Here is a 16,015-nt window from a genome sequence, read left to right as displayed (position 1 = left end):
TAGTTACAAAAACGATACATTCATGCAAAGCCTATTAAGCAAAGAAGCACTTGATAAATTGCAATATGTATCTTTAAGGTACAAATGATAATACGCGGCAGGAAATCGATTCTTGTATTTCTGAGCGTCAAAAAGACAACACAAACTATTTTTACTACTGTGAGTTAGGTAGGCTCAATTCTAAAACAATTTGATAAATGAGTATTATTAGATATTTCGGGTAAAAGAATTTTATACCGATAATAGCGTGTACTTAAGAAGGTTTATAGCATGCTGAAAAAACGATATTGAAGAACAGCATCCTAACACACCAAAGAGGTGTATACGCACTATTTGTAACATATTGGAATATGAGTATCACTTTCTTCTTAAATGTACATTGTATAATGAACTTAAAATAAAATATACCTATGTAGTACAGACCACGTTCAAGTATGCAAACGTTAATTTAGTTATAAATAACATAAAAGGAAACGACTTTGAAAATGAATAAGAATGTTTATATACTATAACACAATGAAAACTACAGGGACAAGCCCAGTACTCAAAAATATACCCTGTTTTATGGACACAAGGCAAATGCCAACAAATAAACATCACATACACAAATACAAACACATTAAACAAACTTAAACCGCATACACAAATACAAACACATTAAACAAACTTAAACCACACACACAAATACAAGCACCACAAACAAACCATAGCCTCATCAAAATTGCTTAACCCGTTCAATGATGGGATTATCGCCTCGGAGTGGTCAATGAAACACCAGTTCACTGGAACTCGAGTCTACTGAGGGCTTAAACTTGTTAGCATGGACAAGGTTTTTGAATTAAGAATTTTTTCTCTTAAATTCAAGGCATAATCGTGTTTAACTCTTTGAATTAAATGATCAAAACCAGAAAAAAATGAATATGATTTAGGTACAGATAAAACATATCAGCGATATTTTGGCGCTTTTTTAACTGGGGATATTGTGGCCGCGTGGCTATTAATTGAAACAACAGCAATCATAAAGGCTTATATTTTGGTCTGTACCTATATTGTGGGCCTTTTAGGACTTCTCACTTTAAATCAATTATTGAAAATAATAATAACAAGTGCTTAAAAAGATAAAAAGGTATTATTTTGACTATCTTATCAATTTGATGCGATTTCTGTGATATTTATATAAATAACACATTACCAAGTTTAAAATACAATATTATATTGTAATTACTTAAGGCTGTTTTTATTTTTGTTTTGCAGGTAGTCTAATACAGTGCAATACGCTTACTCTTAGTTACATTTATTACCTATATTTACTAAAATACTTAAACAGAATACGAGTTTAATCTATTATGTGCATATTTTCTTCATAATGAGGATGACTTAAGCTTGCATTTATACAAATTCTAAAATGTACACTACAAACACGTACTAATATATATTCGATTTATAAAAATATTTGAATGTTTGTTTTTTCGCCATTTTATACTATATAATGCCGTATTGATATTTTACCTTATAGTTAATCAATGTTTTATTCTGTTACGAATAATGATTTAAAACATCGTAGACTTTTCCAATAAATCCACATTCTGTGAACTAACGTTTAATATTATATTTTTTGAAATAGGAATATTTTTTTTTTATAATAAACTGATTCATGTTTGAGCATTTATGATAGGTAAACGTTAGAATCATGGGAACGCATACCCGATACAGTCCAATTTTATGGTATTATGCTTTAAAATATATACGCTAAACTCAAACGTAATTAACCCATTCTGGACACTTCGATTGTTTTATGACGGTAAAGTTGGAAGGTAGTTGGTAGTTGGGGATTCGAATAATCAACTACTTACTAGTTGCCAGTTGAGGATTCGAATATTCAACAACCTGCTAGTTGCCCGTTGGGGATTCGATAAACACTGTTTTAATTCACTTTTATTGGTATATTCGCCAGTCAGATATTCGACCATTTCCAGTCAATTATTCGCGAATGTTCAACTGCAAACCAGTCAGTAGTTGGGGATTCAGTTTATGTCTTTATGTATGGTTTTAAAGGTCACATATGGGAAAATTAATCGCCAAATGTTTCTGTATACATGGACACATATGTTACTTTGCTACAAGCACTGTTTTAATTCAATTTTATTCGTATATTCGCCAATCGGATATTCGTCCATTTCCAGTCGATTATTCGCGAATGTTCAACTGCAAACCAGTCAGTAGTTGGGGATTCAGATTATGTCTATATATATGGTTTTAAAGGTCACATATGGGAAAATTAATCGCCAAATGTTTCTTTATGCATGTACACATATGTATCTTTGCGACAAACACTGTTTTAATTTACTTTTATTCGTATATTCGCCAGTCGGATATTCGTCCATTTCCAGTCGATTATTCGCGAATGTTCAACTGCAAACCAGTCAGAAGTTGGGGATTCAGATTATGTCTATATGTATGGTTTTAAAGGTCACATGTGGGAAAAATAATCGCCAAATGTTTCTTTATGCATCTACACATATGTATCTTTGCGACAAACACTGTATAAAATTACCTTTTCTCGTATATTTGCCAGTCGGATATTCGACCATTTCCAGTCGATTATTCGCGAATGTTCAACTGCAAACCAGTCAGTAGTTGGGGATTCAGTTTATGTCTTTATGTATGGTTTTAAAGGTCACACATGGGACAATTAATCCCCAAATGTTTCTTTATGCATGAACACATATGTTTCTTTGCGACAAACACTGTTTTTATTTACTTTTATTCGTATTTTCGCCAGTCGGATATTCGACCATTTCCAGTCGATTATTCGCGAATGTTCAACTGCAAACCAGTCAGTAGTTGGCGAATATACGAATAAAAGTAAATAAAAACAGTGTTTGTCGCAAAGAAACATATGTGTACATGCATACATAAACATTTGGCTATTAATTGTCCCATGTGTGACCTTTAAAACCATACATAAAGACATAAACTGAATCCCCAACTACTGACTGGTTTGCAGTTGAACATTCGCGAATAATCGACTGGAAATGGTCGAATATCCGACTGGCAAATATACGAGAAAAGGTAATTTTATACAGTGTTTGTCGCAAAGATACATATGTGTAGATGCATAAAGAAACATTTGGCGATTATTTTTCCCACATGTGACCTTTAAAACCATACATAAAGACATAATCTGAATCCCCAACTACTGACTGGTTTGCAGTTGAACATTCGCGAATAATCGACTGGAAATGGTCGAATATCCGACTGGCGAATATACGAATAAAAGTGAATTAAAACAGTGTTTGTCGAATCCCCAACTGGCAACTAGCAGGTAGTTGAATATTTGAATACCCAACTGGCAACTGGTAAGTAGTTGATTATTCGAATCCCCAACAACCAACTACCTTCCAACTTTACCGTCATGATTGTTTTGACAATTCATTTATCCCTACTAATGCTGGTATTTTTTTTAATCATTTGGGTGAAATCGAACTAATCAGTATATCATGCACGAATAAAGAAATTGCTTTAGTGATCGTTATTCAGATAGATTGTTTAATCATCAACGCCGATTATCCATAATGTAGTTACTGTAACACTGCAAATAATGCCGAAAACTATTTCTTAACTGTTCACCAGTTGCAGTCCAAAGACAACGTCTTTTTCAGAACAGTAGACAATATCATCCATAAAGCACTTACTTGCTGCTTTTTGGATTTTAAAATATTTCGAGTGGTAATATTATTGCTATGCTTACGGAAGTGCATCACTATATAATGCACACTAATCGTTTCCAGAACATTACATAATAAAGACAAGGACAACACCACTAACAGCTTGTTTTCCCTTTTTCCATATTTTCTTCTTCTCTCAAACATTTCTTTGTTACTGTTGCCGGGTCGATTTGATCAGCTCCGTGTTTTGCTATCTGCCTTTGGTTGTGTCATATGTTCTATTTTAAGATGTTTACACAATCCGTTGTCATAACTTCAAAGTCCTATTTTTCTTTCATTCCATAAACTTCTTTTTATTCTATTCCGGTATTTCCTTTCATTTTTGTTCACCTATATCTAATTTGCTAGCACTTTCATTGTCCTATTAAGATTTAACCTTTACTAATTTTCTATAATTAGTAGGCTCAGTAAACGTAATATCTGGTGGAGGGTTTTTCCCGTGCACGGTGCTCATGGACGATAGTCTTTGATGAGTAGATTTTGTGGTTTATTTTGTCTTTCCTTTATTCTCTTTACTAGCGTTCCGGATGTTTTCATGTATGACTTTTGTTTTAATGTCGCTTTTTATTCTAATATTGCATTTATTGACACTTGAGCGAATGCATTTTATGAGTACACATCATGGTTTATTTGAACAGTATCCTGGGCATTCGCGACAGTAAATCTAGCATCTAATATAACTTTCTATTGTTTGCTATTGTATTTATTGCAATAACAAGCTTTGTAAATAACCAAAATCAATTAGAGATCAATGTTCTGGTAGTTATGGAAATTATTCGTACTCATAGCTTTTGTGACAACGTTGCCAATGGCTTATGTTATAATTATTTAGCTTATTACGTGACGTATTGGGAAACGGACTTTACTTGATGGCCCAACCCATTTGCATGTCCTTTTAGATATGTGGCGGGACGAACATACGCAATCTGGTGGGACAAAAAAAGCAAAATATTAATCTGAAGTATTTTCGCCCCGCTACATGGCATATTGACATATTTCCTAATTTCGCCCCGCCAGAAAGTGTTTTTCGTAGACATGCCCAAACTTCAAACAAGACAGATTGTAGCACTACATTTTAAGACGTGTTAATTTACGTACCTTAAGACGAAACGTACAGCATATATAATGAGTGTGCACAGGTCTTGATCTTGGTTTTATTGAATAAGTTCTGTCGGCATTTATTTACATAAGGATTCGTGTACACCTAACTGCCTAGGATACATTTACAAGTACGGCAGAGCAAGTGCCTGCATTTTAAATACCACGACATGTGTTTCGTGACTTTTATTTTTACTGCTTTAAATCTAAGACTGTCATAACTAAAGCTTTTTTGTAATGATAATCTGAAAAAATGGATTGTATTGTTATAATAATGTCTTAAAAAATCAACGAGCTAATACGAATTGTCATATATGCCCGAATTAAAATAAAGATTCTTGTATCTGTTTTTTTTTCTATTTTTATGTTGATAATTTCGAAGATTAGATCTTGTTCATGTAAGTATTTTTAAAGCATAAAAACCATGAACAGGGTATTTGATGGCGTTTTTTCTTAATGTGATTTTGGCTTTCTATTTTGTTTCGTAATTTCAAGTTCATATGTTTCTTAACACGTACTACCAACTTCCTCATGACACATTTATATTATGGAAGACGACGACAAGGTGCCAATAAAAAGATTTTTTTGTGCTGCATATTTAATGAAAGGCATCGTCAGTGGCTGGCAGTAAAATATACGTATCTTCCATACGACTGACGTTCAATGTGTAAAGTACTTGAGTTGGTATTTCGTCATAAGTTGTCGAAAATGTTTTGTTGCGTTTCTTTTCATGAAACAACATCCGAGAGGTCTGTTAAGAGTGTGTATTAACGTTTATTTTTAGTAAACATGGCTTAGACATATATATACTGTACAAGACAGAAACAAAATGAAAGCATCCTGAAACATTCTATATTCTTTATAAAAAGCTAAACCTCGTCCTTTTCATAAAAAGCTTATAAGAATTTGACAAAAGGTATAACTAATTTGCATACCAATGTAAAACGTTCGTTATGCACAGACGTACTTATTATTTATATATTGGCGTATTCACAATGATTTTACATTTTATGAACAAATATCGAAGAAATACATAATTTCATCTAACAGTGCAACGCGGATTCAAACAAAATATATACCCAAAACCATTTAGGTTAGGAAAATACCATTTCAAATATAATGGTCATTCTACAATAATATCAAGCCTCTTTAAACACATGTCAACCAAAATTGGCTTTTATCGAAACAATTTGAAAAAGGGCGCTAGATTAGTAACATCAAACTGATAAAACTTCAGTGACATTCTGTACGTGGAGCATTTATGTTTAAGATCTATTAACTTTGCAGAAATCATGCATGCTATGTCACTGACCATATTTTTCTGGTTGAAGCTCTTTTCGGGCATCCAGATATAAATATATTAACGATCAACATTATGCATTCAATCAATCAATCAAATCTTTATTTCCTCCTATACAGAAGATATGCAAATATATTTACAACTTGTAAAGTGCTCTAACATTGAGCAATATAGAACAAGTTCACACAATAAACAAGTAAAACGCATCTAACATAATTATATATATGTATATATTTAGTTACACATATGTACATTGGATGCTTTTGTTTTTAGGTTTTGTATTCTATATTTTTCATCTGATAACGGGTCCACATTGTTATTTGAGCTAGCGATTTAATTAGTGATTATAGACATAGCTGTGATGAGTATAATAACAGGTATGTATAAGAATACAATACATGCATTGCATACAAGTATTGCTGTGTAATCACCATAACGAAACAGAACAAGAGGCTTTTACGGCAACATGTTTCTATATTGTTCGGTTAAACTGTACGTAGATTAGCAACCAAGCTACATTTATTATGTTATAAGCGTTATTAAATGTCGCTTAAGCAAACTCTAGTCAAAGTATGCATGTATACACCGTAATGTATAATTGTATGAACATTGCAGAAGTAGTGCGTTGTTGTCGGTGTCTATAAAAGGTTCTAAAGGTGCTCCGAGAAGTCGCAGAGTCCATTGTATATGTTCTAAGTTATTTAAGCTTTCATAGTCGTGTCCATTCAAAATAGTATTCATTTGGGTAGTAAAGTCGTCTCTGATTGCCAATGTGTGGTAACACTCGCTTAATATATGTACAAGCTCTTCCTGAAAGGTTAAATTACACAATGTCTGTTTCGTAAAATCGAAGGTCTGCACCACAATTTTGCTATAATCCTTGCTGTATGACGAAAACGACTTGTTCTTGAAATAGTATACATAATAGCAGGTTGTACACATGGATGAAGAATACGAAATAACATAAAATCGCAATCATTGGAAGTACGGATATTCCAGCATAACTTGCATTTAAGTATAACAGCATTGTTCACCATGCGTTTCCAAGTTTGTTTATCTGGGGTGGGTCTTTCTGCGGAGAAGTAGCTATTTAGCACAAATTGCATGTTGTATTTAGTCAACAGCTTACATATATCTGGTATAAATCCTCGTTAGATTGAGTTGTTATCAAGAAAGTAAGAAATATATTTTCTCACAAAAATTTGTTTGCTATTACATTTGTTTGGAAGCATTAACAACTTGTGTAAGAACATCAGTTTTCTTTTTTGACGTGGGTGTCTAACTTAGTTAATCATAGAATAGACTCCGACATATCCGATCTGGTAGAGATAGGCAGTCCTTATATCTTTTTGGCTACGAAGTGTTGGAGACGGTTGATGGCTAAGGTGTCAACGTTAGTCATAGAGTTACAGAGTTCGGAGCCGTAGAGAGCAATGGGAATTACATTTTTGTAAAGAGGATACTAAGGGAGTCACACCGAGAGGGTGGACACCCTGGCCCATCATTGAAAAAAAAAGCATTTCTAGCCTTCTGAAATGCGTGTACGTATTTTAAGACTGCCCTCTTGGGAAATGTCTAAGTGCGTTATTGATGTAACCTGTTTTGTTTCTTGGTCCCCATAGATGATGCATTTTTGTGGGACTAGGCGGGCTTGAGTAAATACGACTACGTTAGATTTATCGACATTGATATCAACGTGCCAACGTTTACAGTAACTATACACAATATCCATCATGCATTGCAGCTTATATGGAGATAACGAGATGAGAGAGATGTCGTCGGCAAATGTTGGGCTGCCGCAATTAACAGACATAAGCCGAGAGCCATGCTTACTTATCTCTAAGTCTTGTAATAGGCTATCGAGATAAACGAGATAGTAAAAACTGGACAAGACTCCCCCTTGACGCACGCCGCGAAATACGGCGAAGGTATTTGACATTAAGTCTTGACAAACACGTACGGTGCATTTGAGAGATTCATATGAGGACTTGATGACCCTTAGTAGTTTACCTTTAAGGCCAAGTCGACCTAATTTGAGGAGTAATGCAGAGTGCCTCACTGTGTCAAAGGCGGCTTTCTGATCAAGACATGCAACATATGCGTTGCTACCTTTGTCTATAGCATAGACAATTGTTTCTTGGAGATTAAAGGATGTGGTCACACAACTTAGACCCTTTTAGAATCCGTTTTGTTGTGGGCTTGGGAAGGTGTTTCTTGCTGACGACACATGAGAGTTGATCCTTTCGGCCATTACTTTTTCGAAAATTTTGCAAAAACACGGGAGTAATGATTTAGGTCTGTAGCTAGAAGGATCATGTTTGTCTTTGCCTTTACCTTTATATACAGGGATGATAACGCTGGTTTTCCAATCTATTGGTATTTTCTCGTGCATCAGAACTAAATTGAATAGTAATGTAAGCGCTTTTGTAACAGCAAGTCCGCCAAATGTCACATGTTCATTCATTATACCATCATGACCAGGGCTTTTTCTCTTCGCGAGGGATTTGATTATTTTGTTAACTCCATCTAAGCTAATTGGGGTGACGGTGTTGTTAGTGGTCTTACATATAATATAACACTAACGTTCGAACAAATCATCTTCTGATAGGATGTCATGCTCGTTTGGGTGACTAAAGACTTTTGAACAGTGGTTAACTCTGTCATCTTTAAAGATTGTGTCGTCTATTTTCAACTCTGAGCAAGTCTCAAAGGGTCGTTTGCTGTTTCGTTTTAACAACTTCCAAACCATTCGATAGTCTACTTCAGCTGTTCGATTAAGTTCGTCATATAAATGATTTTTATGGGATTCGCGACAATTCCGCTGTATTCTCCTGAAAGTGCGTTTGGCTTGTTTATAGTTTGTGAATGAGTCTGACATTGTTCTGCGGGGTCTACCTTGAACTAAGCATATATGCCGAGCAAGTCGGGCCTGCGAATGCGCCGCTTTGACCTCTTCCGTCCAATACGGTTTGGCTTTTCGGTTTAACTTACTTACAGGGAGTTGTGAGGCGGTCTCTTTTAAACCATTGCAAGGCAATGAGTTAACTAAATCAGGGGAGCATCCATCGGTGTTTTCGTTCGTGATGCTATTTAATTCGCTACTTAGTTGGCTTTGGTAGTTCGATATGTGCCCCTGTGTGCATTTATTCCATGCTATACATGTTCTATGAACTGTGGGTTGTGAGTTTCTCCCTAGGTCGAGGTTTATAGAAAATAATATTGGCGCATGATCTGAGGTAAGTATGTCTCTTTCAGGTATAACCGAGAATGAATGAAACATATCTAATGATAAATTATGGACTAAGACATGAGCTATTGTCGACTTCGTCGGGTGGTAAGTATATTCGTGGTATTTCCTATGTGCTCTTTCAGCGACGTAAGTTGGTGTTTAGCTATAAACTCTGTAAAAATACGTGATTTTGAGGTCGATGACTTAGGACCTAATTGAAAGCTTATTTGCGCATTGAAATCTCCGGCCAATATTACATTTCCGATCCGGGAGTAGAAGTTAAAGAGAGCACAGACGTTCAATGTCACTACAAGACGGCATGTATATGCAGAAGTGATAAGTCGGAACCTTTTTGTGAGAAATAATCTCGACCGCTGATATTCTATCATTATCTATGGTTGTGATTTTACTTATTTTACAACCAATATTGTTCTTAATCATAATTGCTGTCCCTCCCTTACCACATTTTAAGACATTAAAGTGGCCCAGCGATTCATCAATAGTGTAATATGAGGTATAATTCGGATGAACGCTATTCAAAAAATGGGCTGAGTGAGGTAACAACTTATGCTCAGTAAGAAGAGCGATATCAATCGTATCGTCATCGAGTACTTTCGAGAGAGAGAGAGAGAGAGTATGCTGATGACATGATACCTCTAACATTCCATACTAAAATATTAAGTGACATAAATACAATGAATACAATAACAAAATGAATCCTAAAAAAGTATGGCATTGTAAAATTATGCTTGTAAGACTGGATCTTGTCAGTATTTTGTCAATAAATATAATTGTTAGTCCCTCGATGGGTCCCACTCATCAACATCGTGGTAGTCGTCTCTATCAGAGTACCATGGGCTGTTCCTGTCGTTGTCACGTGAGCTGGTGTCTTCGACTCTATGTTGTCGTTTGTTGTAGGAGGCATCGTATCTGTGGTAAGGCCGGTATGGCTGGTGCCTTAGGTGGTCACGACGTCGCTGACGGGACTCCTCCCGTTCGCGCTCCCACTCTTGTTTGCTGACCCACCGACGCCAAGTTACATTTTCGGGCCAAAGGGAGTTATCTTCAACTGTTTCTTCGTCTTCCGGATATAGTTTTAGTCGTGCGGACGAACCATGACGTCCACGAAATAGTGTAAGACGTTTCACTCGAACTTTCATATCTGTCATGTAATCATGGATATCTTGTTCGACGACGTCTGGGTCAATATTCCCCAAGAAGCATGAAGTAGTCTGACGGTGTTTCACGGTGATGAATCGATTGTTTGGGTGGGGGTTGTATCGCTTGGTTCCGGCGTAGGATGTTTTGTAAAGTTTGTTTTACATTCCTCTCTTCGAATTTCAGACCTTTGTTTTGAGCAAGAATTGACGGTGTTTCTGCCGTTGTAGCGCAAGAAGTAGATTGCAAGGTGGTATGCTCTTTCGGATCGATATGAGTTGCGTTTGCATTGTTATCGGCATTCGTTTTTATTTGTTCGGTAGAAATCGTTTCCATGCTGGGAGCTGTAATATGCGTTTGCATATGGTTTTGAGCTTGAGCATTTGAGTCGTTTGAAATTCGCACGGGGGATGGAAAACTATTATATAGAATATTATACAATGTGATTAATGTACTCGGGCAGCAGAATCAGAATATAGCAGTTTGAAAAACTCTTGGAAAACTCATGAAAATGATTTTTATTTCTATGGTTATTCTTGTGTAGTTCAATATAAATAAAGGGCATTTAATAATAGTCTAATATCACATCAAAAACAAGGTATCACAGTTATTATCATTTTTTAAATCAAGGTATCCAGATATGAAAATAGCGGTGTGTGATTGACTTAAAACGTTCATTTACAATATAAGAAGTGTAACAATTTCATTAGTACCATAACAACAAATACAATTCTAGATAAGGGTTGATTGAGTAGAAGCGTTGAACTACCCAGCTGTCAATTATGCAGCCAAATATTTTGGTTCGTCATATAAAGGTGAATTGGAAAGGCTGTGTGAGTTTTAATGCCATAATTACAGTGCAGTGCAACAAATTTTTCAATTTCATTTTTGGAAACAAACCACAAACAACTTTTTGGAAAAACTATAATGCAGTTGACACTATACAGACACGCCCAACTAAGGAAGTCTTCTAGTAACAAAAACACTCGAAGGAGATAACCAGCAGCTTAGCAAAGTTAGTCTTCTCGGAACAGGAAACACTATAAGGATACGACAGACAGCATAGTTAAGAAAAGTAACGTGTCCTTGAAATAGTCTTCTCGCAACAAGAAACACATTTCAGGACACGCTCACCAGCTAAGCATAGTTTCTTAAAGTGTCCTTTAGTGGGTCTTCTCGCAATAGGACACGGCCGGCAGTTTATATGAGTTTGTTTACGAGTCCTTTAGTAAGTCTTCTCGCATCAGGCAACATTATAAGGACACGGCTAGCAGCTTAGCAAAGTTAAGTGAAGTGTTCTTAAGTCCGTCTTCTTGCAACAGACAACTATAAGGACACTTGCGTCAGCTTCGCAAAGGTTAGTTAGGTATTCTTAAGTCAATCACCTCGCAACAGGAATTATTATAAGGACACCATAAGCAGCCTGCGAAAGTTTAGTAACGTGGAAACACCACGACAGCTTCTCAAAATTAAGTACAGTTTTCTTAAAAATAAGTCCCCTTTCAAGAGGAAACACTGTAAGAACACGCTTAGTTAAATGTTCTAAAGTAAGTTTTCCACAACATGACAACATAAGGACATATGAAAATTTAGTTAAGTGTCCTTAAGTAAGTCTTGTCTCAACATGAAGCCCTATAAGAACACGGTCTCGGCAGCCTAGCAAAGATAAGGTTGATGTCCTTCTCGCAACAAACCCTCCCACGTCCATAATTTAAGGAAAGTCCAGTGTCCTTAAGTTAGTCTTTCCGCAACAGGTAACACTATAAGAACACGCCGAGCAGCATAGCAAAGTTTAGTTAAGTGTCCGTAAGTTTGTCTTCCCGAAACGGGACACACTTGAAGGACACGCCAAGCAGATTAGCAAAGTTAAGTTAAATGTTATTAAGTAAGTCTTCTCGCAACAAGAAACACATACACGCTGCGTCATTAAGCATTCTATGTCCTCTTTGACGTGAGTGTGGTATGTCCAGCAAATTGATCTTCTTTGATCGTAAGAAACGGTCAAACATTCTATCCGCGTAGTCCTGTAAAATTTAAAGCTGTTATTTAAAAGTAGTTTCTGCGATTTAAAGAAATTCATTGGTAAAGTAAGTATCACGTATGAGTTTATTGCATAGCAAAGCTCGGTCAGAATTTAAAAATATTATCAACCTTGTAAATTTAATCGTCAATTTGTGTCTAATCTGTCAAACTAAGTATTACACTTACGTCAAGAGATTCCCCCTCACAGCGCCGTTTTTGAAAATCATCACGTTGCTCACACTTTCTTATAAAAAGGTCCTGAAAAAATAAATGATACTAAGACAGGCATGGTTGATAAAAAAATTATTGCATAAACATCATGCATTGCGGTAGAGTTTTATCAATTGACCAAACAACCTCTCAACAGTAAATGTTTCGCTGCCCCGTCGACATCGTTTATCCCAATTCATTTATTTAAAAGTAAAGTATCCTAAAGTTAGTTTACAGTATGATCATAACCTTATCACTTATTTGTTGGCTGTGTTTTTGCAAAACGATAGTCAAAATAAATTACTTCTTACAGAATTGAAAATGAGCTACATTAAACCGACATAAAAAACACAATATACATTTAATTTTCCAACACAATTTACCAGTACAATTGACATGGATGTGTGCTTGTTATTATAGTAGTATCTGAACTCTTAAAAAGCACCTCGAGATTAGTTAGCATGTGCTTGTTCGGAGAAAGAACTGCAAATGTTGGAATACCTTGCATCGGCTAAATTTGATAAGGATGATCTTCATTGTCGCTGTTGTCCGACGAATGTCGCCATTTGTGCTGTACTCGTACTAAGTAAGAATTAGCGAAAACAATTAATATATCATTCAGGCTTTATTAAGGATTTCTCGGATAATTATATAATTAATGTCGGTGAACCCTTCCACATTTAATTTGCAGATGCATGCTTTGTGTTTATTTAAATGCATGCATTAAGCTATCGTTTAATGCCGTTTGGCGGCATTTGAATGTCGCACAGTTATTCGTACACATTATAATTTAAACAAATATTGTACTTTGATATCATTGGAAAATTCTAAATCATCATTGAAAACGGAAAACCGACTAAGCCGGTGGTATGTGCGTTCGAACTGTTACAAGGAAAATGGATGTCAATGAATAGTTCCAATTAAACCGATACTATTCTTGCAATACCATTGATGTATTCTGGGTTTTCAAACTGGTAAGTGAACCCTTACATTCCTTGAGGTATCAGGGAAAAAAAATGCAATATTCTCAAAGGGCCTTTAATCAGTTGTTTTACCCATTTTTAAAGAAATCACAGAATGATGATCACTGTTTCTTACTATCAAAAAGCCACCAATGTGATATTGGAATCGAACGTAAACAAAGTCACTATTATTGTACACACGATATCGTCCTAAACAAAATAATACTTTAGGTAAAATATTGATTTTTAGACTCTCTTTTTCAAATCAACATTCCAAAGGCAGATAAGATATAAGTTGAACATCAATGAAGTGCTCAAATCAATTGAACGAACTTTTTTAAAAGCATTAATTCACAGAATAGATTTTTGTATTGAAAAGACAATCAATCCTTGATCCTCCTTAGTTTCAAATAAGATCAGTTACAAATGAACACATTAATAAGCTATAAAATAACAATTTCAAGGATACGTTTGCCTGAAATAGGACGACTGCATCTTTTGTGTTCCAGTTTCTGTTGAAAGTCCAAAGCTGTCGTTGAAGTGCGTCTTTTGCCTAGAACATAGAACAATAGAGTATATTTTGTATTTAACTAACAATAAAATGACTATCTTTGATATACCAGACAACTTTCAACAAATAGTATAGATCAGTTATGTTTAATGTATGACACTCTATTGTATCTCGATCTGTAATAATGATTAAGCATCCATTTACAAATAATCTTATAAAAATGCACACAGTAACAGAAATACTTACGTTCATCATAAGGGTACAGGAATTTTCCCACGATGTGGCTAAGCAAAATCCAAAAGATAGTATGATCATTAAAACAGGCGTAATATAAATAACTAGACGGATCTTAAACTCGTTAGCCTCACTTTCCGCTCTTGAAGGGCCAAGCATTGTGCAGACCATCAACATCACAACCGCCAGACAGAGCAGTAAAGAGAGAATGATGAGGAAACACGTTATTCTTAGGAAAAAATCAGAGATGTTCACGTTTTTCATAAAGAATGACTTTTGAGCGATGTTCTCGATTTCATTCAAATCTTCTTCTGTAAGCTGAAATTAATCATTGTTGGAAAAATGGTTAGCACTTTAGATAAATATAAAACGGTCAAGTCAAAATCAGTCACTCAGATTTGATGGTTTAGAACGAATACATAATAACTGTATTAACTGTTATCTGTTCATTATTATCATTTTAACAATACAAACTTTGCTCTTCATTAAAATTTTGTCTCTCATTTCCGCAACAAATTCCAGTTTATATCTTGGCAGCAGTCGGAATCCAGGCTTCTGATACGTTGAAATTGAAAAAGCTTCACCGCTGTCTTCTACAATTAGTGATGAAATGTTGTTAATATATCCATTATACAGAAAAAAAATTGTATGCAAAATAAGTTTTATATAAAAACATTATTGAGGAGTATGTGTTACCGATGAAAATTAATTACCGACATACCTTCTTTCAGCCGTGTTTTCTGCCCTAAAAATGTAAACAGAAAAATGTAAAATGCTTTGCTGACAAAACAAAATAGCATGTGTATGCTAACGATGAAAAATTATTGTTGTACCGAAGTCCACAGACTTTTCTCCATGTGCTAAGCATTTTGATTTGCAATGGTTATCAATTGACTGGTCAATGGAAATGGTTAACAAAACAGCATCAACAACTAAATGTTTGGTATCTGTAGTACAGTGCAACATTAAATACAATTTAAACATGCACGTCTTCATCTGAATTTGATAAAAAAAAACACTTTGGTAAATTTGAACACTCTAATCTAGAGTAGTTTAAATGCCTAATATTGAAATATGAGAAATACTTAACCATTATCAATAACTGCCTCGATTATTTTGTAGTGAATCTCGGTAATATCATTGTTTTCGCAGTCGATGTACGTTTTGTTTTTCAATATAGCTGGTACATCACACGATTCTATTTTCAATGGAATGATATTCAAATCTTCTGTACTTTCCGCGACATCCGCTTCGTAAAGTTCTTGTTTTGCGAAATGACTTCTTGAGAAATCTTCCGACAAGACTACAAGCATATGCATGCTTTCCTTGATTTTAGCATGCATGTTATCCCAAGTCCTTTGTCCAGGAATAAAATCTCTTTCATGGTAACAACACTTTAAACCTGCCTTTTCCAAATTGCCCACAATAGTACGCACATCGTTTACGTTTTCTTTAACGTAACAAACAAATACGTGATACCGCTTGTCTAGTGGCAGTTGTGGTATAACTGAATGTTTACGTCTCGTGTTCTCCACCTCCGCCATTTTGGACCGTTAATAAATC

At 35.2% G+C, this 16,015-nt stretch overlaps 1 protein-coding gene across 1 annotated transcript; it reads right to left on the bottom strand.

The window, feature by feature from the left end:
• Positions 1-11,062: 11,062 nt before the first annotated feature.
• Positions 11,063-15,996, bottom strand: LOC128215964 (uncharacterized). The gene is made up of 8 exons (XM_052922563.1): positions 15,543-15,996; positions 15,174-15,197; positions 14,927-15,045; positions 14,465-14,770; positions 14,177-14,260; positions 13,247-13,327; positions 12,722-12,793; positions 11,063-12,537 (listed from the first exon to the last, which is right to left on the bottom strand). The coding sequence occupies exons 1-8, from the start codon at positions 15,994-15,996 to the stop codon at positions 12,385-12,387; spliced, it is 1,293 nt and encodes a 430-aa protein (XP_052778523.1). The 3' UTR covers positions 11,063-12,384.
• Between the last annotated feature and the right edge of the window lie 19 nt (positions 15,997-16,015).

The sequence above is a fragment of the Mya arenaria genome, chromosome 14 (genome assembly GCF_026914265.1).
Source record: "Mya arenaria isolate MELC-2E11 chromosome 14, ASM2691426v1".
Taxonomy (NCBI): domain Eukaryota; kingdom Metazoa; phylum Mollusca; class Bivalvia; order Myida; family Myidae; genus Mya; species Mya arenaria.
The sequence above is the reverse complement of the archived record's forward strand: the minus strand, read 5'-3'. Positions and strand labels throughout refer to the sequence as shown.

Excerpts from the sequence above, each read along its gene's own strand:
- LOC128215964 (XM_052922563.1), bottom strand. The coding sequence starts at position 15,996 with ATGGCGGAGGTGGAGAACACGAGACGTAAACATTCAGTTATACCACAA. Across the intron at positions 13,328-14,176 it reads TCGTCCTATTTCAGGCAAAC|TACGAGTACAGCACAAATGG; the intron begins GTATCCTTGAAA and ends ATTCTTACTTAG. Across the intron at positions 12,538-12,721 it reads GTGAGGGGGAATCTCTTGAC|GACTACGCGGATAGAATGTT; the intron begins GTAAGTGTAATA and ends TAAATTTTACAG.